Source organism: Prionailurus bengalensis, chromosome E2, assembly GCF_016509475.1.
Source record: "Prionailurus bengalensis isolate Pbe53 chromosome E2, Fcat_Pben_1.1_paternal_pri, whole genome shotgun sequence".
Classification (NCBI taxonomy): Eukaryota; Metazoa; Chordata; class Mammalia; order Carnivora; family Felidae; genus Prionailurus; species Prionailurus bengalensis.
Window position 1 is genome coordinate 17,922,829 of NC_057352.1, and position 27,432 is coordinate 17,950,260.

General features: G+C 49.5%; 2 protein-coding genes across 2 annotated transcripts; both read left to right on the forward strand.

The window, feature by feature from the left end:
- The first annotated feature begins 22 nt into the window (after nucleotides 1-22).
- THAP8 (THAP domain containing 8) lies at nucleotides 23-12,877 on the forward strand. The gene is made up of 3 exons (XM_043600747.1): nucleotides 23-225; nucleotides 10,122-10,314; nucleotides 10,547-12,877. Exons 1-3 carry the CDS (start codon nucleotides 143-145, stop codon nucleotides 10,940-10,942), a joined length of 672 nt encoding a protein of 223 aa, XP_043456682.1. The 5' UTR covers nucleotides 23-142; the 3' UTR covers nucleotides 10,943-12,877.
- A 1,277-nt stretch (nucleotides 12,878-14,154) lies between these two features.
- On the forward strand, nucleotides 14,155-27,276 carry CLIP3 (CAP-Gly domain containing linker protein 3). The gene is made up of 14 exons (XM_043600656.1): nucleotides 14,155-14,566; nucleotides 14,891-15,115; nucleotides 18,327-18,466; nucleotides 18,546-18,639; nucleotides 18,851-19,012; nucleotides 19,472-19,590; nucleotides 20,489-20,725; nucleotides 23,044-23,179; nucleotides 23,328-23,456; nucleotides 24,343-24,486; nucleotides 24,565-24,688; nucleotides 24,881-24,945; nucleotides 25,329-25,401; nucleotides 25,724-27,276. The coding sequence occupies exons 2-14, from the start codon at nucleotides 14,950-14,952 to the stop codon at nucleotides 25,776-25,778; spliced, it is 1,644 nt and encodes a 547-aa protein (XP_043456591.1). The 5' UTR covers nucleotides 14,155-14,566; nucleotides 14,891-14,949; the 3' UTR covers nucleotides 25,779-27,276.
- The last annotated feature ends 156 nt before the right edge of the window (nucleotides 27,277-27,432 follow it).

Sequence of the window (27,432 nt, forward strand, 5' to 3'; positions counted from 1 at the left end):
CCCTTCCCCGCACGTGATGAGGCTTCAAGGGCCATCACGTGAGGCGGGCAGAGAGCGCGCGGGTGGGGCCGAGTTCTGTGGAGCTTCGCGAGGAGCAAAGTGCGGCTGCAGACTGGGCAGGACTCAACGGGCTTGAACAGCCATGCCCAAGTATTGCCGTGCTCCGAACTGCTCCAACACTGCGGGCCGACTGGGCGCTGACAACCGCCCTGTGAGCTTCTACAAGTGAGCGCAAGTGCGGGGCGGGGCGTGCGGGGCGGGGCTTGCGGGGGCGGGGCCCGAGGATAACTGCCCCTTTGCCCGGCACCTGGTCCAGCCCGCAGGTATCCAGAAACAGGGTTAGCAAAGTGAAGAGACGGTATTTTCAGCAGTAAGCACAGAACATGCAAAGGCGCAGATGTGCTAAAACGCAGGTGTAGACGATTAACCACAGGTAGTGAAAGGGGCGAGCGGAAGAAGTGGGACCGTAGGGAGGGGCCTACAACTGCCCGCTTGTCATCTCCACGAAGTTGAGGTATCTCAAACGCAAAACATCGGAAACTGAGCTCCTGATCTTGTCTCCCTCCCGAACCTTCCACAACCCTTCCTATCTCGGTTAATAACTTACTTCATCTTACCTGTTGTTTAGGCCAGAAACCTTAGAGTCATCTCTCTACTCACACTTTTCTTTCTACTCACATCTACTCACATGTCTCTACTGACATCTTTTCTTTCCTCACACTTAAAGTAAAAATTAGCTTGAACTGTAAAAAAACAAAGATAATTTTAAAAAATCTGTCTTCCTCTTTATTATTCCCCAGCTGGAATAAAAGACATGGGAAAGGCGGGCTGAAGAGCTAATAGGAAAAAATATTTCTATATTTTTCACAGGGACATGCAGCAGATGTAAAGTGAAAAAATCCCCCTTCTTTGAGCTTTTTACTAGGAAACTTTGTTCTCTTAAATCCTAGACTATTGGGGTGCCTGGCTGGCTCAGTAGATGGAGACACTTGATCTCAGGGTCGTGAGCTCAAGCCCTATGTTGGGCATGGAGTCTACTTTTAAAACATTGTAAAAACATGGACGATGATAAACTTTGCTGTTTGAGATTATATCGGTAAAAATGAAACATCTCACTGAACACCTGGGGGAGTTAAGTCATTTTTACAATGAGAAGCAGCCTCAGTTTACAGTCCGGGGCAGAGCTTCAGGTAAGGCATTTCTGGACACAGTTTTCCACATTGACCTAAACTGTATTGCTTCCAAGGAGACAGGACTCTGGACTCACTTTGCAATGCAGACCTAGTATTTATCCCTTCACACACAATTCTGCTTTGCTTTAAGCCTAGCTAAACAATTTCATTTATATTTCACCCCTTCCCCCAAATCCAAATAATAACCCTGTCTTTTCCTTTGTTTGGTGAGACTCCTTATAGTACCTCTGGTGTGCAGTTTCCCTCACTGCTGTGGTACATAAACCTGACTTTCTCTGACTACAGGTGTGTCCCTGGGGGCCTTAGTCTGAATCAGCCAGGACACATTCATTCCTCATCCAGTCTGTCAGCAGATCCTGTGGGCTCTCCCTTTAAAAATCTATCCAGAATTGACCACTTCTAACCCCCTTCTCTGCCTCCATTCTGCTTCTGGCCATTACCACCTCCTGACTGCACCATTTTAGTAGCCTCTTCATTGATCAACCCACTCCCACATTCTGATCTCCACACACAGTCACAGGGAACTTGTGTACACCTGAGTCAGATCAGAGTCCTCCTCTGTTCAGATCCCTCCCCTGGCTCCCACGTCACTCATAAAAGACAAGGTGAGGCTGGAGCAGACAGAAAGGCCTACAAAGCCCTACAGGAGCTCGATCTCCAGTCTCTGTATGACTCATCTCCCTCCTCCTTCTTCCCCCTTACCACTGTTCTCCAGCATCACTGGCTACTCGATGTTCCTCTAGCATGCCAGGCACATTGTTGCCCCAGGGGCTTTGTGCTTTTCCTTCTTTTTTTTTAAATTTTATTTTTTATTTTTTAAAATTTACATCCAGATTAGTTAGCATATAGTGCAACAATGATTTCAGGAGGAGATTCGTTAGTGCCCCTTACCCATTTAGTCCATCCCCCCCCCCACAACCCCTCCAACAACCCTCAGTTTGTTCTCCATATTTATGAGTCTCTTCTGTTTTGTCCCCCTCCCTGTTTTTATATTATTTTTGTTTCCCTTCCCTTATGTTCATCTGTTTTGTCTCTTAAAGTCCTCATACGAGTGAAGTCATATGATTTTTGTCTTTCTCTGACTAATTTCACTTAGCATAATACCCTCCAGTTCCATCCACGTAGCTGCAAATGGCAAGATTTCCTTCTTTCTGATTGCCGAGTAATACTCCATTGTGTGTGTGTGTGTGTGTGTGTGTGTGTGTGTGTGTGTGTGTATACCACATTTTCTTTATCCATTTATCCATTGATGGACATTTGGGCTCTTTCCATACTTTAGCTATTGTTGATAGTGCTGCTGTAAACATGGGATGCATGTGTCCCTTTGAAACAGCACACCTATATCTCATGGATAAATGCCTAGTAGTGCAATTGCTGGGTCATAGGGTAGTTCTATTTTTAGTTTTTTGAGGAACCTCCATACTGTTTTCCAGAGTGGCTGCACCAGTTTGCATTCCCGCCAACAATGCAAAAGAGATCCTCTTTCTCCACATCCTCACTAACATCTGTTGTTGCCTGAGTTGTTAATGTTAGCCATTCTGACAGGTGTGAGGTGGTATCTCATTGTGGTTTTGATTTGTATTTTCCTGATAATGAGTGATGTTGAGCATTTTTTCATATGTCGGTTGGCCATCTGGACGTCTTCTTTGGAGAAGTGTCTATTCATGTCTTTTGCCCATTTCTTCACTGGATTGTTTATTTTTTGGGTGTTGAGTTTGATAAGTTCTTTATAGATTTTGGATACTAACCCTGTATCTGATATGTCGTTTGCAAATATCTTCTCCCATTCTGTCGGTTGCCTTTTAGTTTTGCTGATTGTGTGCTTTTCCTTCTGCATGGAAAGTTCTTACCTTTATGACCACCACTTTATGTAAAATGATAACCCTTTCCCAGATAACATATGTATTCTCCCTATCCACCTCCTGTTTTATTTTTCCCTTTAATGCTTACCACTATTTGGCATGTCACATATTTGATGTATTCATTTATGGTCTTCCCTACTAGAATATCACTCTATGAAGGCAGAGATTTTTCTCTGCCTTGCTCTCTGGTATTTCTCCAGCCCTAGAACAGTGCCTGGCGCATAGTGGGTGCTCAGTAAATATTGGTTGGATGAATTTGATTAATGCATTTCAGATGGCTTTCCTAAGGAAACCTAGCAGCCCATGTCAGTTGAGGGGCCCTGGTACAGAATAGGAATAATGCAGAGGAGTCTTCAAACCTAAATCAGTGTGTCCAGATTTGCTTTATAAAATATATTGTTCTGGCATTGTTTATGAATTCAGTAACTCTTGAGTGTCTCCTGGAGAAAGGAAATCCCTGCTGGACACAAAGGACCCTGAGAGATCCTGTTCCTGTCCTGACAATTCATGGATAAGTGAAGGGTCAAACATTGAAGAACCGAACACACAACCTGGGAATCACTCCTGATTCTTTCTTCAGCACCACTGCCCCCAGTCAGGTCCATTAACCCATCCTTTGATTTTACCTCCCAAGCACATCTCCACCCAATCAAAATAAAACCCCTAACACCTTGGCAATACAGTTATAAATGCAAATGGGAAACTCCTAACTAAACTATTAGGAAATAACAACAACAACAAAAAAAACACCTACATTTCCAGTCTGACCATTTCTCATTACCTCTGCTATTCAGGTTGTCATATCTATTACTGAGACATTGTGAGAGCTGCTTCCTGACCTCCCTGCTTCCACTCTTGTGGCCCTTACAAGAACAAGAACTTGGAGAGCACTTACTATATGCCAGGAACTGTTCTAAATGCTTCACATATAATAATGAGAATAATGACGACTGTGCAGAGCAGCCAGATGGCTTCATAAAGATCACTTTATATCTGTGTTGTTTAAATCCATCAGGGGCGCCCAGGGGCTCAGTCAGTTAAATGTCTGACTCTTGGTTTCTGCTCAGGCCGTGATCTCATGGTTTGTGGGATCGAGCCCTCTGTTGGGTTCCGTACTGACAGCAGCAGCCTGCTTGGGATTCTCTCTGCCCCTCTGCCACATGTGCACAGGGGTGTGCACCCACACTCTCTCAAAATAAATAAATAATTAAAAAAATTAAATAAATCCCACCAATGGCAATCAGGCTGTCCCTCACACAGGCTAACCCATTTCCATCTCTAGACTCACCTCGAGTCAGTTTTGCAGAAGCCACATAGGTAAGAGTTTGGCGAGGGGCTATTTCCAAAGGAGATTCAGGAGAAGGCAAAAGGAGAAGGAGAAACAAAGAGGGATGTGGCTGCCAGGGAATAACAAGAGCCTGCCAGGCAGCCAAAGGAAACATTCATTAGTTCTATTTTAGGCCCTTTCAGGCACGTATGAGAGTCATCTCTCATGGGGGACCTATCAGGAATTGCATTTGGTTGGCAGTAAGAAAGTCACGAAATATTACTGGCTAAAAAAAAATTATGGAGATTATAGGATAGAGTGTGTTTAAATTATGCTGCAGTAACAAATGCAAAATCTCAATGGCTTACTACAGCAAAGGTTTATTTCTCACTCACACTATGTCCTCTGCAGATCATTTGTGGACCTACTCTACAATATCTTAACTGGGGCCTCAGGCTGAAGGAGCCTCTCCTACATGGAATATTGCTGGTCTTATAGGAGGGGGAAAAGAGAAAGGGAGAATCACCCATTGGCTCCCGACAAATTTTATATTTAGAAGTGGCCCAGGGGCACCTGGGTGGCTCAGTAAGTTAAGTGTCTGACTTGATTTCGGCTCAGGTCATGATCTCACAATTTGTGAGATCGAGCCCCACGTTGGACTCTGAGCTTACAGCATGGAGCCTGCTTTGGATTCTCTCTCTTCCTCTCTCTGCCCCTCCTCTGCTCACTCTCTCTCTCTCTTTTTCTCTCTCTCTTTCTCTCTCTCTCTCTCTCTCTCACTCTCTCTCACTCTTTCTCAAATAAACATTAAAAAAAAAAAGAAGTGGCCCATGTCACTTTCAGTCATTTGGCTAAAGCAAGTCTATGGCAAGCCTCAAGTCTTTGGAGTAGAGATATATAATCTTCAAGTGAGGAAGGGCAGCAAATATTTTGAACAATAACATAATCTACCAAGAGTTTATTTTTCTCTCATATAAAACAAATACAGAGGTTGACAGACCAGCACCAGTGTGGCATGTCCACAATCGTTAGGGTTGAGGTTCCTCTCTTTCTGTCCTGTCATCCTTAGTATGTAGCTTCCATCCAAGATGGCTACCAAGTGCCATGTATCATTCCTGGGAAGAAGAGCAAAAGGGGCTCCAACTGCAAACTGAATTAGCCCCCTCTAGAAAGCCTTCCCAGAAACCCCACCCAATGGTGAGTTCTCCATCATTGGTCACCCTCCAACTACAGAGGAAACTAGGAAATGTAGTCTTTTAGCTAGGCATTTAACCACCCTGAAGACCATTAGGATTGATTGTTAGTAAGGAAGAAAAGAACTTCTTTTTTTTTTCTTTTGAAAAGAACTTCTAACAGCATATGCCACTCCATGATCTAGAAGGATGACTAACAAGACTAAACTGTTCTATAGAAAAGGAGGACACTGTCCACTTATGGTAGATTTTTACAGAGTCCATTGTAAATGTTGCCATTCAGAGGAATAAAGAAGAATAAGAAAAAGACCAAGTTAGGAAGAGATTTTGTACTTTCCTCCTTTGCCCCTTGAGCTGCTCTGATCCATGTGAGAACCCCCTCGCCTTTCAGGTACCATTCCAGATTTTCTTACACAACACAAAAGTATTCATTGGCCAGAACCTAGTTACCTGGCCCCACCTACACAAAGGAACTTGGGAAACATAGTCTTTTAGCATGGCACTTTATGACCTCAACTAAAGTTGGAATTTCGCTAGTAAGGAAGAAGAAAAGGGCAAGTGGAGTAGTCACTTGTCAGTGTTTGCCAAGAAGGGGGCAGGGTTTGCCAAGAAGGGGGCTGCTGCAAGAGATTTCTTGTGTGTGTCCAGGCAGAATGGGGTTGATGAGAGGATTTGGATCCCAAACAGAGACGAAAGGGACTGCAGCAGCCAGAATTCCTGGCTGTGTGCCCTGGGGTTCTGCTCTTTGGGTGCCACAGCTCTTCTGAGTCAGCCCCTCTGTCCTCTTGCACTAGCTGTGCTGCCCCCGCCCCCCCCCCTTGCCCTGTCTGTCTGCCTTTTGGCTGAGAAGTCTTGCTCCCACCCCCATCTCTGTCCATCCTACCCAACTCCTTTTTTATGTGTCCTTCCTAGTTTCTTTTTCTTTTTTTCTTAATTTTGAAATAATGTTTATTTCTTTATTTTGAGAGACAGCACTTATACGTGAGTGGTGGAGGGGCAGAGAGAGGGAGAAAGAGAATCCCAAGCAGGCTTCACATTAGCAGCACAGAGCCCAACACAGGGCTCGATCCAATGAACACTGAGAGTATGACCTGAGCCCAAATCAAGAGTCAGGCACTTAACTGACTGAGCCACCCAGGCACCCCTGCCTTCCCAGTTTCTTTATGCATATACAAGCAAATCTGAATATATGTTCTAATTTCACCCTTTATTACTGTATTAATTTCCTGTGGAAACTGAAACAAACTTGATGGCTTAATACAGCAGAAATTATTCTCTCACAGTTCTGGAGACCAGAAGTGCAAGCCGGTTTTACTGGGCCAGAATCAAGGCCTTGGCAGGGTTGCACTCCCTGTGAGGCTGTAAGAGAATCCATTTCTTGCCTCTTCCAGTTAGTTTCTGGTGACCACATCATTCCAATCTCTGCCTTTGTGCTCACATCGCCTTCTCCGCTTTCATCTGAGGTAACATCTTCTCAGCCTCCCTCTTACAAGGATACCTGTAATTGCATTTAGGGCCCAAATGAAAGATCCAGGATGACTTCCCATCTCAGGACCATTAACTTAATCACACCTTTTGTCATGCAACGTAGTATTCACAAGTTCCAGGGATTGGAACATGGATATCTTTTGGAGGCCATTACTGAGCCTGCCACAATTACTAAAAGCTGATCTGCTCTGTTTGGAACTTTGCTTTTTTCAGATAACGTGTATGCCCGACAATAGCATGTCAGTTCATAGAGTGCCTCCACGTTCTGTTTTAGGGTTCCATAGTGTTCCTTTTGTGCCCGAGTTTGTTACCTTGTCTCCTAGGGATGGTGTTGTCCCGCACTCTCTAACACCCTTACTCTGCCCTTTTAACAAAGAGCAGGTCTCAAAGCCCTCAGCAGATGAAGGTATCTTGCTGGTTTTTTTCGTCAACTCCTGTTCATGGAATTGATACGGTTTTCTTTACTTTTCTTCTTTTTTTTTTTTTAACAGAACTGTATGACTTCTTTTTTTTTTTTTTTTTTTTTAATTTGAGAGCGAGAGAGAGCGAGAGAGAGCCAGGGATAGTGGCAGAGGGAGAGAGAGAATCAAGCAGGCTCCACACTCAGCACAGAACCCGACACAGGGCTCCATTCCACAACTCTGGGATCATGACCTGAGAGATCAATCAGTTGAGTCTCCCAGGTGCCCCAATACTGGTTTTTCCATCTGAAATTGTGGTGTAAAGTTTTCTCTTCGAGGTATCTTTGTTAAATACTTAAAGTTGGTCAGTTTTAAGAAAAATATTAAGTCAATCATGTGGCAGATATAGAAGATACTGTGCAGGTAGAATGTGGATGACTGACCATACTAGTTATCTAATGCTACATAACAAACTATCTCAAAATTTAACGGCTTAAAATAAACCTTTAATGTCTCCCGGTTTCTGACAGCTGCCACAGGACAAATGGTCCAGAACTCAATTATGTGGCCGCCCCTGGCTGCAAATGAAGCTGGAAAATGAGGTCTCCATTGTGGACAGTCTGGAGTCTCAGATAATCCCCACCCACTCCCACAGGGAAAGCTTTTATTTCATTCATTTTTTTAAACGTTAATTTTTAATTTTTACCTTTAATTGCAAAATACATGTAATATAAAATCTACCATATCAACCATTTAAAAAAAATTTTAAGGTTTATTTTTGAGAGAGAGAGGGAGACACAGAATCTGAAGCAGGCTGTCAGCACAGCCTGATGCAGGGCTCAAACCCACAAACAGTGAGATCATGACCTGAGCCAAAATTAAGACTCAGACAAATAACTGACTGAGCTACCCAGGCACCACTGTTTGTTTTTTTTTTAATTTAAAACTTTTTTTTAAGTTTGTTTATTCTGAGAGAGAGAGGGGCAGAGAGAGAGAGAGAGAGAGAGAGAGAGAGAGAGAATCTCAAGGAGGCTCCACACTGTCAGCACAGAGCCTGACTTGGGGCTCTGTCCCACAAACCAGGATATCATGACCTAAGCCAAAATCCAGAGTCAGACACTTAACCAGCTGAGCCACCCAGGTGCCCCAAGTCTTTTGCCCATTTTTAATGGGGTTATTTTTGTTGTTGTTGAGTTGTTTAAAAACCTTTTAACAGGGGTGCCTGGGTGGCTCAGTCAGTTAAGCGTCCAACTTCAGCTCAGGCCATGCTCTTATGGTTTGTGAGTTCGAGCCCTGCATCAGGCTCTCTGCTGTCAGTGCAGAGCCCGCTTCTGATCCTCTGTCCCCTCTCTCTGTGCACCTCCTCCACTTGCACTCTCTCTCTCAAAAATAAATATTAAAAAAAAACCCACCTTTATCAGGTGTTTTCAAGCATACACCAAAAAGTAGAGTTATATAAATGGATTCGCATATATCTATCACTCAGATTCACCAGTTGTCAACATTTTGCCAATCTTTTTCATCTACCCTCCACCTACTTACACCTTTAATGCAGTATTTATTTATTTTTAAAGCTTATTTATTTATTTTGAGAGACAGCATGAGTGGGAGAGGGTCAGAGAGAGAGGGAGAGAGAGAGAATCCCAAGCAGGTTCTGTGTTACCAACGCAGAGCCCGATGTGGAACTCGAACCCATGAAGCTGTGAGAGCATGATCTGAGCCAAAACCAGGAGTGGGATGCTCAACCGACTAAGCCACCCAGGCACCCCTTTAATGCAGTATTTTATTTATTTATTTATTTATTTATTTATTTATTTATTTATTTTTAATGTTTATTATTTTTGAGAGAGAGAGACAGAGAGCAAGCAGGGAAGGGGCAGAGAGAGAGGGAGACACAGAATTGGAAGCAGGCTCCAGGCTCTGAGCTGTCAGCACAGAGCCCGATGTGGGGTTCGAACTCACAGACCGTGAGATCATGACCTGAGCTGTAGTTGGCCGCCCAACTGACTGAGCCACCCAGGCGCCCCTTTAATGCAGTATTTTAAAATAAATTCCAGATATTAGTTCTTTTGCCCACAAATATTTCAGAATGTTTTTCCAACAGATGACTATTTTAAAAACATAAACCAGGACAATTATCATACCTAGCAAAATTAATTTCTTACAACTATCCAGTGCCCAATTCATGCTCAATCTTCCCCAACTGTTTTAAAATGTCATTTTATGGAATGATTTGTTGCCGACGAGGTCTATAACCTGCAACTGGATGTTTCTTAAATCTCTTTTAACCTATAACCCCACCCTACCCCCACGAATGTAGAATCTCCCACTTTGTAGATTTGTCCAGTTTCATAAACTACTCTCTCAGCTTCATGTAGAGGAGCAGATTGTTGGGGGAGGGCAGAGTGGCTGTGGGTAAGGGCGATCAGGGAGGAGGCTGTTGCAAGAGCCCAGGCAGGAGAGGATGGAGGCTGAATGGAAGGGGCAACAGAGGTAGGAGAGGTGGGCTGATGCTGGGTGTTTAAAAGTTGGAAGAATGGGATGTGGGTTGGTGGTAGGGCCTGGGTAGGAGGCAGGGACAGCTTCTAGCCTGGGGAGACAGAGGTCTGGAGCCCAGGGACCTCCCGATGTGTGTGTCCTCGGGGAGGGCTGTGACCGGACCTGATATTGCTGACCCCATAACCCCACTGACCCCGTAACCCCACTGCCCCTGGCAGGTTCCCACTGAAGGATGGCCCCCGGCTGCGGGCCTGGCTGCGGCACATGGGCCATGAGGACTGGGTGCCCAGCTGCCACCAGCACCTGTGCAGTGAGCACTTCACACCTTCCTGCTTCCAGTGGCGCTGGGGTGTGCGCTACCTGCGGCCTGATGCAGTGCCCTCCATTTTCTCCCCAGCGCCGCCTACTGAGGTGAGCAAAGGGAGGTCCCACCACTGGCATCTGACCCCCAGTCTTCCCCACCTGGAAATAATCCATGGAGTCTGATCCCCAGCCCTCCTCTCCTGAGGGAGGTCCCTCCTCCAGTCTGACCCTATGCCCTTCTCTCCTGAGGGAAGTCCCTCTTTGAGGTCTGGCCTTACCTGATGGCAGTACCCCTTGGAGTCTGGCCCTGATGCCCCCCACCCCATGCTTTGTCTTCCAGAAGCAGCAGAGTACCCGAAGCACCGAGAAGCCAGTCATGTCTCCCTCCCCACCAGACGTCACGCCCCCGACCCCTGGCCCAGCTCTCTCGGCCCCTGGCCCTGTGCACCTTGTGGTACTAGGGCCAGCACCCAGAGGCCCCGAGCCTGCGGCCACCGTGTTCCTGGCCCCCCTGATCCTTCCTCCTGCTCCTGCCAGGCCACGGCCTGGAGTTCGGGCCCAGCACCCTCTGGCCGGGCTGGGCACTATCCTGGGAGCACTGCAACGTCGTGTGCGGAGGCTGCAGCGGCGCCAGGAGCAGCACCAGGTGCAGCTGCGGGCTCTAGAACAGCTGGCGCAGCAGCTGTGCAAGGAGAGCCTGCCGGCTGGGCGCACCAGGACCTGCTCTGCCTGGTGATGTGGCCACCTGGCCCCCGTGGCATATGTATTTTCATTTAAAAGTCAGAACATTTCATTCATGTTTCCACATTTCTGGCTTTTCTTGAAAAAAAAGTCAGTTTGGCAATGCCTACCCACTATTGGTCAGAGCAGGGTAATGGCTGTTCCATATATTAATAATATTTAAGGGGCCTTTACTCTCTGCCAGACAGAGTTAATAACTTATTGAAAACTCACTGTGACCTTGGTACTGCGGTTGTCCCCATTTTTCAGATGAAAAGTCAGACACAAATCTCGCCCAAAGTCAAGCAGCCAGTAAGTTGCAGAACCTCGATTCAAACGGCTAGAGAGCTCCTGCCTGGCCCCTGTGGAGCGTGAGTTTGCAGCCCATCTAGTAGAGTCTCCCGAGCCCTATCTAAAGGCGCTTTTGCTCCTATAGTTTACTTCTGAATATTGGAGGAGGGCATTGTGTCTTTAAGAATTTGACCAGGCCTTTTCCCTGCTTCAAACCCTAGGGCCAACTTTGAGGTCCTAGGGCTCTCAGCCCTGCCTGGACAAGAGATAGGAAGGGGTTTCAAAAAGGAGCCCCCAAAGTAGCTCTGTGGCTAAGGTGTCTCTGCCTGCTGGCCAGTAGGTTGTACACAGCTAACAGATACGATTTTTTCTGGCCTCAGTGGTGCTTTAAAATAATTTTTGGTCTTTCCTGAAGGCTCAGCAGATTTAGCAGCAGTCAGCTAGGAACAGTCAGCTAGAACTGCAGTGTGGCTGCCCCTGGAGGCTTTGTGTTTGAGACTGTGGCCTAACCATGCTGGGACACAAGAGGGACATACAGAGTGTAGGGACAGACCTCAGACTCAGGTCTGGGATTCTTCAGCCTGCCATGGTCCCTGGGCCGACAGTGTCTCTCTGCCTCCCCTGCCCCCATTCAATCCATGTGTTTCAATCTCCTCCTCTCTCCTCCCACATTCATCTTTATGTTTCTGATGCCCCATCTCTCTTCCCTCCTGTCTCTCCATTTCCCCATGTCTCTCTTCATCTGCATCTTTCTGTGTCCCCCATCTATGTCTCTCTCTGTCTTCTCCTGTGTTTGCCTATCCCCATATCTGTCTCTCGACACCCCCCCCCCCACCATTTCCCTGTTTCTCCATACCTCTTTATTCCCCCATGAATGTCTCTCTGGCCTCACATTTGTTTCCCTGTCTCCCCACAAATCTCTGCCCACATCTCTCTGTGTTCCTTGACACCCCCCTCCCACATCACCCTCCATGTTCCTCACCATTTCTTCCCCCCTTTTCCTTCCTTCCCTCTCTTCTTCCCTCCCCTCATTCCCCTGTGTTCTCCATCTCTATCACTTCTTTGTCTGGGAATGCCCAGCTCCCTGGATGTGAGGAGTCCCATTATCTGTGGAGGGTCTGACATAGGTGTGGTCCTTGCCCAAAGTCCTGCACTTCTCACACTGGATGCCAAGCCCGAGCTCCTGGACACTCAGACCCCCAGTGCATAAGGACCAGGATGGATAATGTTGCGAGGCCGGTTGACAGAAGACAGAGGAAGAGCCACTCATCATACATGGGTCTGCCTAGCCCCACCACCCATGCCTGGGCCATTGCAGCTCCCTCAAGGGTCTGGTTCCAAGTACCCCCTCCTAAGGAACCCCTTGAACCTTGGGGCTGACCAAGGCCCAAGCCTCATCAGTCCCTGTTCCCCTTGGTGCCAGGTTCCTGCCATTCCTAGTTTGAACCTTTGCAGTCAGTAAAACAGTCTCAGAGCAGAACAAGAGTTGTTTATTTGGGGAGAATTCTACCTGGTTCTCATACCCTTTGCGAAGTCTGGTGCTGAGCTGGGTGTACAGCAGTGAACACAGCTGACAAAGTCCTGCCCTCATGGTGTTTCTATTCTGCTTGAGTAGAATATAAACCAGTCAACTAATAAACAAGATAATTTCAGATTGTAATAAGCGCCGTAAAGACTAAACGAAAATGTAATGGAGTGGGGGTGGCACTGGCAGATGGGTGGAGAAGAGGACTCTAAGGAGACAATGTTCGAGCAGAGACCTGGATGAGAAGGACCTGGCCTGGAAGGCATACGGACTGGATGTTCCAGGGAGCAGCACACCCCCTGCAAGTGCCCAACATCTAGGGTGTCAGCTGGAGGAGGGCAGTGTTGCTATGGTAAAAACTGAAGCAGGGAAGGGAGTATGTGTGGGGGATGCAATTTTAGATAGAGCGGAGAAGGTCTCACTGAAAAGGCGCCAAGAAGTAAAATCCTAAACTAGGGGAGAGAGGAAACCAGGCATCTGGGGGAGGAGCATTCTGGGCAGAAGGAACAGCCAGTGCAAAGGTCCTGGGCTGAGAAGGAGCAAGGAAGTCAGCGTGGTGGGCAGTGAATGTGGGGGAGAGTGAGAGGGTGGAGAGATGATAGTGGAAAGTCCACCTAGGGCCTTGTGAGCTGTGGTTGAGAACACTAGCTTTTATCTAGAGCGAGGTGCAGCAAGCAGATGTCTCTGAATGGAGGAGGGCCCTGATATGATATGTTAGGTCCCTGTGGCTGCATTATAGGGAGCAAGTTGTGGGGTAAGGGAGAACACAGTCCAGGTGGGAGAGGATGAAGGACAGACCAGGATGAGGGCCGGGGTGGGGGGCAAGGGATGAAACTAGCCCTGCCCATTAGAAGGATGAGGGGCGGGAGGCAAAGTAGCCCAGTCCTCTTTGGGCTGGAGTGGTAGGCAGTGCCAGCTCTGGTCACCAGGCAAGAGTGACAGCCAAACCAGGGTGATGGATCCAGGAAGGCTTGGACTCTGAGCTGGCTCCAGGAGGTCTTCCCCCAAGGGGAGATACAGGTTCCGAGAGGGTTGGAGGGGTTCATTGCCAGATCTGGTCCCTACACACTGCTACAGCCATATGTAGCATGGTGATGAAGAGCCCAGACTCTCCAGCCAGGCCGTCTGGTTTCTTAGCTCCAGCATCTGCTTGCTGTGTGCCCTTGGGCAAGTAGCTTAACCTCTCTAAACCTGGTAAGTGCTCTCTGAGCACTCAGTGATGATAACCACGGTAACTAATGACCCTCGATGATGAAAGGAGTCTACAAAATCATCCCTCTGAGACACCCCTTATATGCGGTGACCATGGAGAAGGGTCAGGTCTGAGATCTCAGAGAGAGGAAAACACTCATAACCACCACCACACTGAGACCCCTGCCCTAACTGGCCTGGTTTGTGGGCCTGCGGGAAGGAAGGCTCTGTCCCAAGGGGACGGACAAAAAACTGTGCCCGCTTTCCCATCCCTCTCCTTCTTGCCCTTGTCTCTGCTTCATCTCTTTCTGTTTTGATGTCTCACATCCTTTTTCGTGGCCATCTCTTCTTTTCTCTCTCCATCCTCCGTGTCTATCCTCTTCACGACGACGCTGCCTCAAGCCCTTTCATCAAAGCCTGGAGCCTCCCAGTATCTCCGCCCCCGCGCCTGGTTGGGGGTATCACTGCGCATGCGCATCAGCGCCCCTCCTTCTCCACCCCCATCCCCTGTCGGCGTCTGGGCCTCGTCCCCTTCTGTCTCCCTCTCCTCCCCCATCACTTCCCCCAACACTGACACCCCATTACTCCAGTCTCCCCAGTCTCAGCTTTGGTCCCCAGCCCCATCAGTCCGAGGTAAGATGGGTAGAGGGGAGGCCCGCGGAGAAGGGGAGGGGCGAAGCATCCTGCATCCCGAGATAAACAAACCCGGGGAGGGGGCGGCCTAGACTGAGGGGCTTGACGCGGGAGGAGAAGAATGGGGGGCTGAACCTGGGGAAGAGGGGGGAAGTGGTAGGCGCTGGGCCCGCATACCAGGGTCCTCTGACGGCTGATGGTCGTCGCTATGATTGCCTAAAATCCAGAGCTGGGGGTGTGGGAGTCACTGGGGGCCTTGGAGCTTCTGGGGGCTCAGACCCTAGACCCTGTTGGGGGCTCTCTGTAACTGGCCTCTGTCTCCAGGATTGGCCTGAAAGCCGCCCCCAAATCTGCACCCGCCCCCCGGAGGGCCACTGAAGACCATGACTAAGACAGATCCCGCTCCCATGGCCCCCCCACTACGCGGGGAGGAAGAAGAAGAGGAGGAAGAGGATGAGCTGGTCCCTGAGGCCCCCAGCCCCACCCAGGAGCGCCGGCAGAAGCCTGTTGTGCACCCCTCGGCACCTGCCCCCCTCCCCAAGGACTACGGTAACCATCCTCCCCACCCTGCAATTTTGTTTGGAGCCATGGGTGGCCAGAGAGGTTGGGCTGAGCTCTGCTGGTGGTGATGGTGGGGAGATTCTGGGTGATTTGAAAGTGGTCTGGGTGAGTGGTGGCCATTGCATCCCCCTTTGGTTAATTTATTCATTCACCCGTTGGAGAATGAAATTGGAATAATCCTAATCTTTGATTCATGACACATCATTCAATCATTTAGTCATTCAACAAACATTTACTGAAAGCCTGTGGTGGACCTGGCTCTATGCTAGGAGCTGGGGCAAAGCATGGAGCCAGACAGACCCAGTTGTTGCCCTGAGAGAATTTACAGGCCTCAATGGCAACCACACAGATAAGTATAATGTAATATAAATATATAATTATAAGACATGATGAGAATTGTGTTTGCCAAGAATGGGATGCTGCAAGAGCTTTTTAAGACATGGTTTCTATGAGGGGTAACATTTGAGGGAGACCCAAGGATGAGTTGGGGTTTAACAAGGGAAAGGGGCAAGGGAAGGGAGTACCCAGAGAGATAACTGCAGGAGTAAAGGCTCCAAGGTAGGAAGGTGTGGAGCTGAGAGGGTATTTTCTTGGAGAAACTGAAAGTGTCTAATCATTCACCAAGCATATTTATCCATTGCTACTAGTCTGTGATAAGATTTATGTTGGGTGATCTCTATCATCTTCTGTATTAATGGTGAGTGACCCAGGCATCATCCCTGCTCTCAGAAGGGAACAAATAATAGATCAATCAGATACATTCAGATGGAGTGAGTGCTATGAAAGAAATAAAAGTTGGACATATAAAAGGGGGGCAGGGGGCAGCACCTTGAGACGGAGTGGTCAGAGTGGGTCTTTCTGACAAGGTAGCATTTAGCTGAGACCCAGAGGATGAGAAGCAATCAGCCATAGGAGAGCTGGAGAAAGATAGTTCCGGGCTATCTTTTGCAAGTGCAAAAGTCCTGGGCCAGGAACGAAAGGCAATCTTGGAGCTGTAGTAAGGGAGTGATGGGAGTCGAGGTGAGGGTTTGGCAATGACTAGATCTGGGGGGGCCTTAGCGTCCACTGCGAGGACTTTGGATAAGTGTGATGAGGAGAGAGCAGTTGGTAGGGAGGTATTTAAAAGCAGAGGAGCGGCAGATCTGATTTATATTTTTAAAAGCTCCCTCTGGCTGCTGGGTAGAGAGGGTGGAGGAGGCTTTTAGAAGATGTTGTCTGGGAATGCCCAGCAGCTGTAAGTTCAAAAACTAGGCACCATGTTCAAAGAGTGGGCATCACTAGGATAGGGTAGAAGGGATGGCATCTGTGCTCATGTCACCCACTAGAGGTGGGTCAGAGAGGCTACAAGTTGACTTCAGTCTGACAGAAAAATAAGAACATTATCTGGGTGTCCCAGGTGACGAATCCACCCCAGGGAACTGGAAAATCTCCTTTGGAAATGTGTCTAGATGTGGCTGGGGCCTGTACCCTGGTGGAAGTCAGAGAGTGTAGGCTGCTCCCTGCCTGACCCTCACCTCCCTCAGAATCTTGCTTCTAGAACGAGGAGGGTTTGACCACCGAACATGAGGGCATCTGGAAATGTGGTCTAGGACAGAGAGGGGGCTATGATGGACTCTGAGAAGAACTTGTCTATTTGTGTATCAAAGTTGTACAATTAATTCCGCAGAGATTGATTGATCACCTACTACATGCCAGCTGCTGTGCCAGGCCTTGGGGAGAAGGGAGTGAACAAGGCAGCACAGAAACACAGTGCTTACATCCTAGCGAGGGAGACAAGTGAGAGAGGAAAAGAGGGAAGGAGAAAGGGAAGGAAAAAGGAGTAAACAAGTTAATGTTAAGCAGTGGGAGGTGCCATGATTACGGCAATAAAAAAGCTCAGGAGATGGAGAAGGGCAGAGGTGCTGATGTACACAGAGTGGTCTGGGGAGGCCTCCCTGAAGAAGTGACATCTGAGTAAAACCTGCAACACCTTGAGAAGGCTTGAGGGAAGACTGTCCCGGGCAAGGAAAATGCCGAGCGCAAAGTGCCTGAGAGGAATTTGCCTGGCGTGTTGGAAGGACAGAAGGAGCCAGTGTGACTGGGTGGAATGAATGAGGGCGAGAGGGCAGAGAACACACTGGCCTCCGGTTTGTGCAGGGCCCGTGGGCTGTGGAGAGAATAGTGGTCGGTGCTTTGAGTGTGGTGGGAGCCAGGGCAGGGTCTGAGCCAAGGGGGGCTGTGTGTGCCGGGACTGTGGTTTAAAGAGGAACACAAAGGCTGATTCCTGGAGATGCTGTCTCTGTGGGTGTGTATCATCCGGATACGCATCCAGAGCTATGTATCGTCTGGGAATTCATTTACTCACTCAGTATGCACTGAGTTCCTGCCCTGCGCCAGGCCCTGTGCTGGGTGTTGACAATACCACAGAAAGCAACACACATCACGGCCTGATAGGGGGAGATGGAAGTTCCTCTGGGCACCACCCTGGCTGGCCACAGGTTGGATCCTGCCCATGGGTACGTTTTATGTGTTCTACACAGTATTTGAAAAATTGGGGAGATTTTTCTGAAAAGCCAGCTTTTCTGGCTTTTTTTTAAACATTTTTTTTTAACGTTTATTTTATTTTTGAGACAGAGAGAGAGAGACAGAGCATGAACGGGGGAGGGGCAGAGAGGGAGGGAGACACAGAATCGGAAGCAGGCTCCAGGCTCTGAGCCATCAGCCCAGAGCCCGACGTGGGGCTCGAACTCACGGACCGTGAGATCGTGACCTGAGCTGAAGTCGGACGCTTAACCGACTGAGCCACCCAGGCGCCCCATCTGGCTTTTTGTTTTTACTTGAGATTTAGCCAAACTGTGCCCATACTCGGCCAGGGCAATGGTGGGCTAGAGCAGTGGCAGCCTCCCTCCTCCCAGGGGCATGCAGACTCAAGGTACTGCACTCCCTCCACATTCATTTCCAGGGGTGCAGTTTGCTGCTCTGTGGGATTGCCAGATCTTCCAACTTTTCAAGACACATGGGGCATGCAGAGTTTTCTGTGAAACCTCCTGATTTTGAAACCTTATGCTGGCCAACAGAAAATGCCTGTAGCCCATGCACCATGTGGTTTGAGACCATGCATTAGAGGGCATTAAAGGCAAAGGCCTAGAGCTCCCCTGCCTCAGGATGGAAAGAGGGGATCAGCTTGCCTGGGATGACTTTGAACTTCTCACTGCCCTAGCCTTCACGTTCTTCGACCCCAATGACCCGGCGTGCCAGGAGATTCTTTTTGACCCGCAGACCACCATCCCTGAGCTGTTCGCCATCGTGCGCCAGTGGGTGCCCCAAGTCCAGCACAAGATTGATGTCATCGGCAATGAGGTAAGACGCTTGGGAAGCCAGGGAGGGGGAGGATGGGGTCCCTCATGTATTTGGGTAAACCTCCCTGATTCCGTCCCAGATTCTGCGTCGAGGCTGCCATGTGAATGACCGTGATGGGCTGACCGACATGACACTGCTCCACTATGCGTGCAAGGCTGGAGCCCATGGAGTCGGTAAGGTCCAAACCCCCAAGCGACCAGCCCCCAAACCTAGGCGCCCAGACATGACACCCTCAGAATCACCCAGAATCCTGGCCCTCAGACCCCCACCGTGAACCCGCAGCCTAAGATCCCAAAGCACAGTCCCTAAGGCCTAGGGTCTTCCCCACGCCCTGGGCCCAGGCTTTGGAGGAGGGGACGCAAGCTGACCTGGGCTGTCGTGCAGGGGACCCTGCGGCGGCTGTGCGCCTTTCACAGCAGCTACTGGCGCTGGGTGCGGACGTAACACTGCGCAGCCGCTGGACCAACATGAATGCGCTTCACTACGCTGCCTACTTCGACGTTCCCGACCTTGTGCGCGTGCTGCTGAAGGGCGCCCGGCCGAGAGGTGACCGGGAGGGTCGGGGCTTAGAGGGAATGGGACCCAGGATAAGATGGGGGCTGGAAGCAGGAGGAGGGTGCCTCTGTTGTGTGCTGGGGGCCAGGAGAAGATGTGCTGGGAGATGGGGAGACATGAAGTAAAGAAGGCAGGGCAGCTGAGTGATGGGGCAGAACTGAGGTCTGGCCTGGGAAGGGAGAAGGGACCGGGATCCGAGATGATGGTGGTAGGGTGGAGGTAGGAGGTGTGAGAGACAGGGTCCAGATATCCATGACCCATCCATCCCAGGGGCTGGACAGGACCCTTCTGGAGGGGCTGGGCTCTGCAACACGAGTCTGTGGGAGGCACTCGGGTCTGTGGGGTTAAGAGATGGACTTGAGCTGGGGGACTCTAAGGTGGCAAGGTGGCCTACGGGGGGCGGGGTGCCAAGTCCACTCACCCGGAACCCTCCTCTCTCCCACACCCCAGTGGTGAACTCCACGTGCAGTGACTTCAACCACGGCTCAGCCCTGCACATCGCTGCCTCCAACCTGTGCCTGGGCGCAGCCAAATGTTTGCTGGAGCATGGTGCCAACCCGGCGCTGCGGGTACTACATCCCTGTCCCAGCCCCCATTCTCTTCCTTCTCCTTCCTTCCCCACCCCCTTTCCCAGCCAGCGGAGGAGAGGGAGGCCAGAACTGCTTGCGTTTCTAGAAGCTCATTACAAAAATCATCTACTATACATTCAACAAATGAAATGATAGCTGGTGTTTACTTAGTGTTCATGATATGTCAGGTGAACTCTATTATGAGCCCTATTAGAGAAACTGAAGCTGAGAGAGTAAGTGATTTATCCAGGGTTACCCAGCAAAAAATATCTTCTTTCAATCTTGGCTGACCCTGGGGCTGTGTGTAGATAATATTTCAGGATCGTGAAAAAAGTTGAGACTCTCTGTGAATGAGAAGGTTGGGTCCCCCCATAAGCCCTCAGTATGATCTTTGATCTCCAAAGCATCCATTTCCAACACCAGTTACTCTGCATTATTCCAGGCTCAGATATCCTGGGGAAACATGGCCTGTGTTCCTGAAGCGCTGCCTCTCCTCATTCCCCATTGGCCCAGTGGGACACCTGACCCAGTACCACAGGAGACCATTTTCAATGTTCATCCCTCACATGGTCTCATTCCAGGCTCGGGATCTTTGGGGACATGGCCTCCCTGAGAGCATGACCTACAGACTGAAGTGTGACCTTCATTCCCTGTTGGCTCCACCCCTAGTTCCACCCTCAATTACTTGAAATCCCCAGCCTGAGGTTGAGGGTGGACTTCCCTGGGGACGTGGTCTACAACTTAATGCCTCACCCCTTCTTATTCCCATGATGGCCTAAGGGATGGCCTGGATCTGCCTTTGCTTTACGTGGTCTAGGGGTCTCTGGGAGCTTGGGCTTGGTGGAGGTACAGCCTATGCCACTGAATTCTCACTTCCTTTTTTCCCATTGCCCCCCAGAACCGAAAGGGACAGGTGCCAGCAGAGGTGGTCCCAGACCCCATGGACATGTCCCTGGACAAGGCAGAGGCAGCGCTGGTGGCCAAGGAGCTGCGAACACTGCTGGAGGAGGCTGTGCCACTCTCCTGTGCCCTCCCCAAGGTCACACTACCCAACTATGACAACGTCCCAGGCAATCTCATGCTCAGTGCATTGGGCCTGCGTCTGGGAGACCGCGTGCTGCTGGATGGCCAGAAGGTCAGGGCCTGGGGAAAGGTGTGGAGAGCAGGAGTCAGCCCTCGTGCCTCAGAGTTGGGTCTTTGGACAGAGTGTAGACCCTCCCCTTTGTCCACCCCTCCACCCCCTCCACCCCCATCATTCCTACAGTATTTATTTCATCTAACAGTCATTCTGTGAGTGCTTCCTTTTGCCCCAAGGCTGAGCTCTCAATCCAGGGAGGGAAGACAGATCTATCAGTTGACAGTGACAGCCCAGAATAGTCGTGGCGGTCATGAGGTAGCACAAACAGAGTGATCAGTGCAGCTCTGCACCTGTGAGTTACCCTGGGCCTTGTGATCCCCAGTCAAGGCCCACCTCTGCTCCCAGAGGCGTCAGCACTTTGGGAAAAAAGGACAGGTCAGGACAATCAGGGGTATTGTGGGATGGAGGCACCCGCTTCAAGATAAGGAGGAATGAGTCAGGAGAAGAAAAGGAGAAGGGATCCCGCATAGAGGGAGCAGGTATAAAGGCCCAAAGGGCAGAGAGAATCTTCATTTATCCAGGTATTCCAACTTTGACTTATTTATTTATCTGGTGTCCCTCAGTCTCTATGCGGACCCAGCCTCTCCTTGGGAATAAAGGGCTGTGTGTGAGCCCAGACCCACTCTTGTGGAGCTTTTCTAATGAGAGACAGCCAATAAAGTAAATCCACAGTTAAGATAATTTCTGGTAGCAACAGAGGCTTTGAAAACCATTAAATGCTTGGATTTAGGGGAGCCTGGCTGGCTCAGTCAGTAGAGCATATGACTCTTGATCTTGGGGTCATGAGTTTGAGCGCCACATTGGACTCTGTGATTACTTAAAAAAAATTGTTTTTAACTTAAAAAAGTTTGGATTTAGTAAATTTCCCCTGGCAAATGCCGTTTTAGCTGCTGGGGTGTTCCAAAGGCTTCTCTGAGGAGCTGATATCTGAGCTGAGAGAGGAGGGAGCTCACACACAACAATATGGAGACAGAGGAGACAGCAAGTTCAGAGGCCAAGAGGAGGGAAGGGGTAGTGTAACCAGAGGATGAAGGGGAGAGGTCAGTAGGGGGCTGGATCATACCAGACATGTAGGCCACCGGAAGGAATTTGAATCTAGTTTCTTACACAGTGAGGAACTGTAAAAGTCACATTGCGTTTCCTAATCAAGAGTTTTGCATGCATCAGCCCTGCCTGTAAAGCTTTCTGTGCATGATCTTGTCAAATCCATGTGACAATTCTGAAAGCAGAATGGGTTGACTCTTCCCATTATAGAACCTAGAAGACTGTAGGAGGCTCAGAGGCTCCAGAGTTTCAGAGAGGTGAAACCTTTGGTTTGAAGATAAGAACAATAATGACAATCTGCCTCTGAGAGAAGCAGTATAGTACAGTGGTTAGAAGCTCAGGCAAACCTCAGCTTTCCTGCTTTCCAGCTGGGGGACCTGCGGCCACTGATCCCACCTCTCTGGGTATCAGTTTCTTCATGTGTAAAATGGAGCTAGTAACAGTACCCACCTCGGGTTGTATGAGGATTAAACTAATTAAAATCTGTAAAGCCCTTAGAAGAAGCCTTGGTGCATTCCAAGTGCTGTCTGTGTGCCAGGCACTATTCTGATCCCCACACCAATCCTCCAAAATAGGCACTATTAATTCACCCATTTTATAGGCAAGGAACCAGAACTTTGAGAGTGAAGCAGCCTCACACGATGATAATAGCCACGAGGGCTCACCACAACTAAACAAATTTACATACATTACAGATGTTTCAACCAGACAGCCAGGCTCTAAGGTGCGTTATTCTCTCCATTTTGCAGACGAAACTAAGGCCTAGGAGGTCATTTGACCAAAGTTACAAGCAGTAATAGTCAACACTCGCTGATCCCTCACTCAGCACCAGGCCCTGTTCTGAGCCTATAACAGCCCTGTCCAGTAGACCTTTCTGTGATGATGGAAATATTGTGTCTGTATTGTCTAGTAAAGTAGCCATAAGCCACATGTGGCTACTAGCCCTTGAAATGTGGCTAGTGCAACCAGGAAAACTAAATTTAATTTTAATTTCAGTTAATTTAAATTGTTGTATGTGGCTAATGGCTGTTTATTGCATTGGACAGGGAAGCTCTATAACCATTCTATAAGGTAGGTGTGATTTCTGTTCCCATTTCTTAGATGAGGACACTGAGGCACAGTGATGTTAAGTCATATAGCCAATAAATGGTAATGTCCAAACAGATTTGAGCTTAGGGCTCCCTCATCCACTCACCAGGGCTGTGCCAGGGATCTGTCATGGCCCCCCAAGGACCACCCCCGCCAAACCATATCCTCCCTTGTTTCCTCAGACGGGCACACTTCGGTTCTGCGGGACCACGGAGTTCGCCAGTGGCCAGTGGGTGGGCGTGGAGCTGGATGAACCCGAGGGCAAGAATGATGGCAGTGTTGGGGGTGTCCGGTACTTCATCTGCCCTCCCAAGCAGGGTCAGTCCCACCTGGGGCTCAAATGGGGTGGTGGTGGGGTCCACTCAGTAGTTCTGATGCTGCTGACTGGGTAATGGGGGTAGGGAGATGATGACTGGGCAGAGGGCAGAGGCTTGGACAGCTCCCAGCCCACGTTCTGTCCCCGCAGGTCTCTTTGCCTCTGTGTCCAAGATCTCCAAAGTAGTGGATGCACCCCCCTCATCAGTCACCTCCACACCTCGGACTCCTCGGATGGACTTTTCCCGTGTCACTGGGAAAGGCCGCAGGGAACATAAAGGTCAGAGGGGAGCCTTCTGGGTAGGAGGAGAGCCAATTTGAGGATATTCTGTGGGTAGCCCAGCTTCAGTGACTCAGTTTATCCTCAGGCCCAAACTCCTGTTTTAGAAGAAAATCTCTTGAGTTCTTTACTTCTATGACTCTGTTTCTCCTTTGACTTGGTACTGCCCACCCACCCCCAGTTCCTAAAAAGATCTGGGGGTTCTCTGCTTCCTATGACTTAGTTTCCCCTCAGGCCCAAGGTTTTTTCCCCAGTTTTAGGAAAGAATCTGTGGGGTTCCTGGATTTAGTGACTTGATTTATCTTCACACCCAACCCTTTCCTTCATTTTATTTATTTATTTATTTATTTTTAATTTATTTTTAAATGTTTATTTATTTTGAGAGAGAGAGAGACCGTGCACATGTACATGCAGGTGAGGGGCAGAGAGAAGGGGGGAGAAAGAATCCTAAGCAGGCTCCATGAAGAGCCCGATGCAGAGCTTGATCTCATGACCCTGTGATCATGACCTGAGCCAAAATCAAGAGTCAGACGCTTAACCGACTGAACCACCAAGGTGCCCCTACTTCCTTCACCTTAAAAGGATAATTTCTGGGCTCCTTACTTTTGTGACTCAATTTTTCTTTTGACCCAAATAACTTCAGCTTTGAGAAAGGATTTGGGGGTTCTCCAGGTTCTTGACCCTCATGCCTAACCCCCACCCCCAGTTTTCTTACAGTTGAGATTGTTTCCTTTCAAGCCTAAAGCCCCCCAGTTCTTGGGAAGGCTCTAGGGTTCCTGACAGGAGCCAGGACAGAGTTTCTACCTTAGGTCTTTTTGGGTGGCATGGGGTCCCCAGGGCTGGCATCTGGGGGCCCCACTCCCTCCCCATGTACCCTTTACCCCAGGCAAGAAGAAGCCCCCGTCATCCCCATCTCTGGGGAGCCTGCAGCAGCGAGAGGGAGCCAAGGCTGAAGTTGGAGACCAAGTCCTTGTTGCTGGCCAGAAGCAAGGGATTGTGCGCTTCTATGGGAAGACAGACTTTGCCCCAGGTGAGGACAATGATCTGGGGGGTAGGGTGGGGGCAGGAAGGCAGGGCCTTGAGGCATCCTGACACCTTACTGCTGCAGGTTACTGGTATGGCATTGAGCTAGACCAGCCCACTGGAAAGCATGATGGCTCTGTCTTCGGTGTCCGGTACTTTACCTGTCCCCCGCGGCATGGAGTCTTTGCACCAGCATCCCGAATTCAGAGGTGAGCCCAAACTCTAACCCAAACCCAGGGCACTTCCCAGAACCCTGATTCCCCTGTTAGATGTCTCTTCCTCTTGTACCAGCAGGACAGTGTGGATACCCACCTCCACACCGTAGCTCTTTCTGCATAGGCCCCATGGGTTCAGTTCCTCTTGTGACTCTGACTTCTCCTACTCTTCTTATGTCTCCCCAGGATTGGTGGATCCACTGACCCCCCTGGGGACAATGTGGGAGCCAAAAAAGTGCATCAAGTGACAAGTGAGTTGGAGCTGGAGTGTAAGAGGTAGAGGAGGAGTGAAGGTTTGGGGATAGGAGGGTCATGGGTTTTCAGGTATATGCTGGTGGCAAAATCTCCAGTATTTCACAGGGGACATGGGGTCCAGGAAAATGATGAGACAGGATCCTGAAGAGGATAGATGCTATGGGGTATGGGGATGTTAACAACAAGGCTCTGGACAGGCACTGGGGACATGAGTAGGTATTGAGGGACACAGAATATTATTGATGAGAGGTCCAGATGGGTATTGGAATGTGGGGTCGAGGTGGGTACTGGGGACATGGACAAGTATTAATGACAAGGAGTCTGGTTGGGTATTGAGGGTCTGTCATCCTGTCACCTGAGACCTTGCCCTCTCCTTCAGTGACACAGCCCAAACGCACTTTCACGACAGTCCGGACCCCAAAGGACATCGCATCAGAGAACTCCATCTCCAGGTGTGTAGCCAACCCTTGGCCCACCTCCTGTAGGATGTTCAGGGAGAGGTTGCACAAGGCTGGTGGACACAGGGATCTGGACTTCTGGTTGGGGCTGGAAATAGAGGTTAGGAAAACTAGTGGCTAATCAGCCTACCCAGAAACAGTTTTTAGGGAGTGAGCTCCCACACTGAATTCTGGGGACTTTCACCCTTATGGGGCAGGTAGAGGAGGCAGAACACCCTTGAGAGAGCATAGCCAGACAAGTAGAGACAGAATCCAGAAAGGCCAAATCCAGATGTTCCCTGCATCAAGGCGTGATGGATATGATTCTCCTTTCCAGGTTGCTCTTCTGCTGCTGGTTTCCCTGGATGCTGAGGGCAGAGATGCAGTCTTAGAGGCCTGGATACCTGACAGAGTCACAGAGTCCCCTCTAGCATCTCCTGACACAAGGAGTCCCTGAATCACCCTGAGATAGAGATTCCCAGTAACACATCCAGAATAGAGACCCCATTAGCCAGCCCTGGATCACTGAGGCCCCATTATTAACAGATTCCCTCATGATAACCCCCAAATACAGACCCCAAGGTACCCAGAAAGAGATTCCTTGAGTGTAGCACCTTCAGGCTAGTCCCTATCCCCAACCCCTCAGAGCAGACCCCCAATAACATATTTCCACATCACCTCAAATGATGGTGACCTCTACATAATGCTCCAGAGCAGAACATTCCTGAATCATTCATTACTGGATCAGAACCCTCCCCCATTAACAAAGACTCCTCCTCTGTCAAGTCCCCTTGAAATAAACATAGGTCATGCCTCCAGAGCAACAGAGTAACAGACCTACATTTAACATCAGTCCCCTCAAGATGTTGTGACCCCCCATGGTCACCCCAAAAGCTTACACTGCAATCAGAGACTCCCTACATTAACAAAGACCCCTGTTCTTACAGAAGAGACACACATTAACCAGTCCACTGTCACCCCCAATTTACAGACACCAAAACAGTCCTGGAAGTGCTAATTACAGGACCCCTAAGTCTTCCTACCCTCTGCGCCCTCAAGAAACCCCCAGTGCCTTGTATGAAGCCCACCCCACATGGCCCACAGCCCCTGTGCTGGTCAGGCTCCCAGAAAATTCTCTATTTTTTAAGTAACGACTTCCCCCTTTGGGGGACCCCAAAATTTAGAGGCCCCATTCTGTCACTCTCGGGATCCTAAACCCCAGAGTACAAGTCCCATACTCCCCTGTGTCCCCAAGTCCTACAGCCCCTAGAGGATCCTAAGGCCCTAACTACCAGGATCCTCAAATCATGGAATCCCCAAATCCCCAGGGAATCCCAAATTAAAAAATTCAATCCCAAGCCCCCAGGAAACCCCAATCACGGAGGTCCTTGTGCCTGGGATGGAGGAGACTGCAGTGAGGATATGCATCCCGGGCTCCCAGGGCACCTCAAGCCCACTTCATAGGCACCAGGAGACCCCAAACAGGAATTCTCATCCCTGGAAACTGGAGCACTTCAATGCCCTGAGTCGTTGGATCTCAAGACACCCAAATGCAAAGAGCCCCAGCCCCAAGGGAACCCCACATCCTAAAGCCTCCATCTCTAATACATGAAGGGCCCCAAGGCCTTGAGGGGATCCCAAATCCTGGAACCCCTATTTCAATCTATGTTCTGGTCACAGGTCCAAAACACCAAATCTGAGTCACTGGCCCCAAAGGACCTCACAGCACTCGAGCCAGACCAACGGCCTGAGGGAGAACCTGAAGGCCCAGGGGGTCCAGGGTGGACCCGGGGCCCTGACCACCAAGGACAGCTCACGACTGCCCCTTCACTGCATGTCCCTGAATTCAGCATGACCCCTGTCCCCTTCAATAAAGATGTTTCTATGGTTTCTCTGTGTACGGTCAGTATTTGGAAAGTTGTGGGCCTCCCTCCGTATTGCTGGGGAAGTACGAGGGAGGAAGTCGTTCCTTCAATCCATTCTCCCTGCAGCTGGGGTATGGAATGATTCAGCCTGCGGGAAGTCGTTGTGATAGTCTAGTCTTCC

Bases quoted from the DNA above. Each gene is read 5' to 3' on its own strand.
- CLIP3 (XM_043600656.1), top strand. From the start codon at position 14,950: ATGACTAAGACAGATCCCGCTCCCATGGCCCCCCCACTACGCGGGGAG. The intron at 23,180-23,327 runs GTCAGTCCCACC...CTGTCCCCGCAG, and splicing joins CATCTGCCCTCCCAAGCAGG to GTCTCTTTGCCTCTGTGTCC. The intron at 24,487-24,564 runs GTGAGGACAATG...TTACTGCTGCAG, and splicing joins GAAGACAGACTTTGCCCCAG to GTTACTGGTATGGCATTGAG.
- THAP8 (XM_043600747.1), top strand. From the start codon at position 143: ATGCCCAAGTATTGCCGTGCTCCGAACTGCTCCAACACTGCGGGCCGA. The intron at 226-10,121 runs GTGAGCGCAAGT...TGCCCCTGGCAG, and splicing joins CGCCCTGTGAGCTTCTACAA to GTTCCCACTGAAGGATGGCC. The intron at 10,315-10,546 runs GTGAGCAAAGGG...TTTGTCTTCCAG, and splicing joins CCCCAGCGCCGCCTACTGAG to AAGCAGCAGAGTACCCGAAG.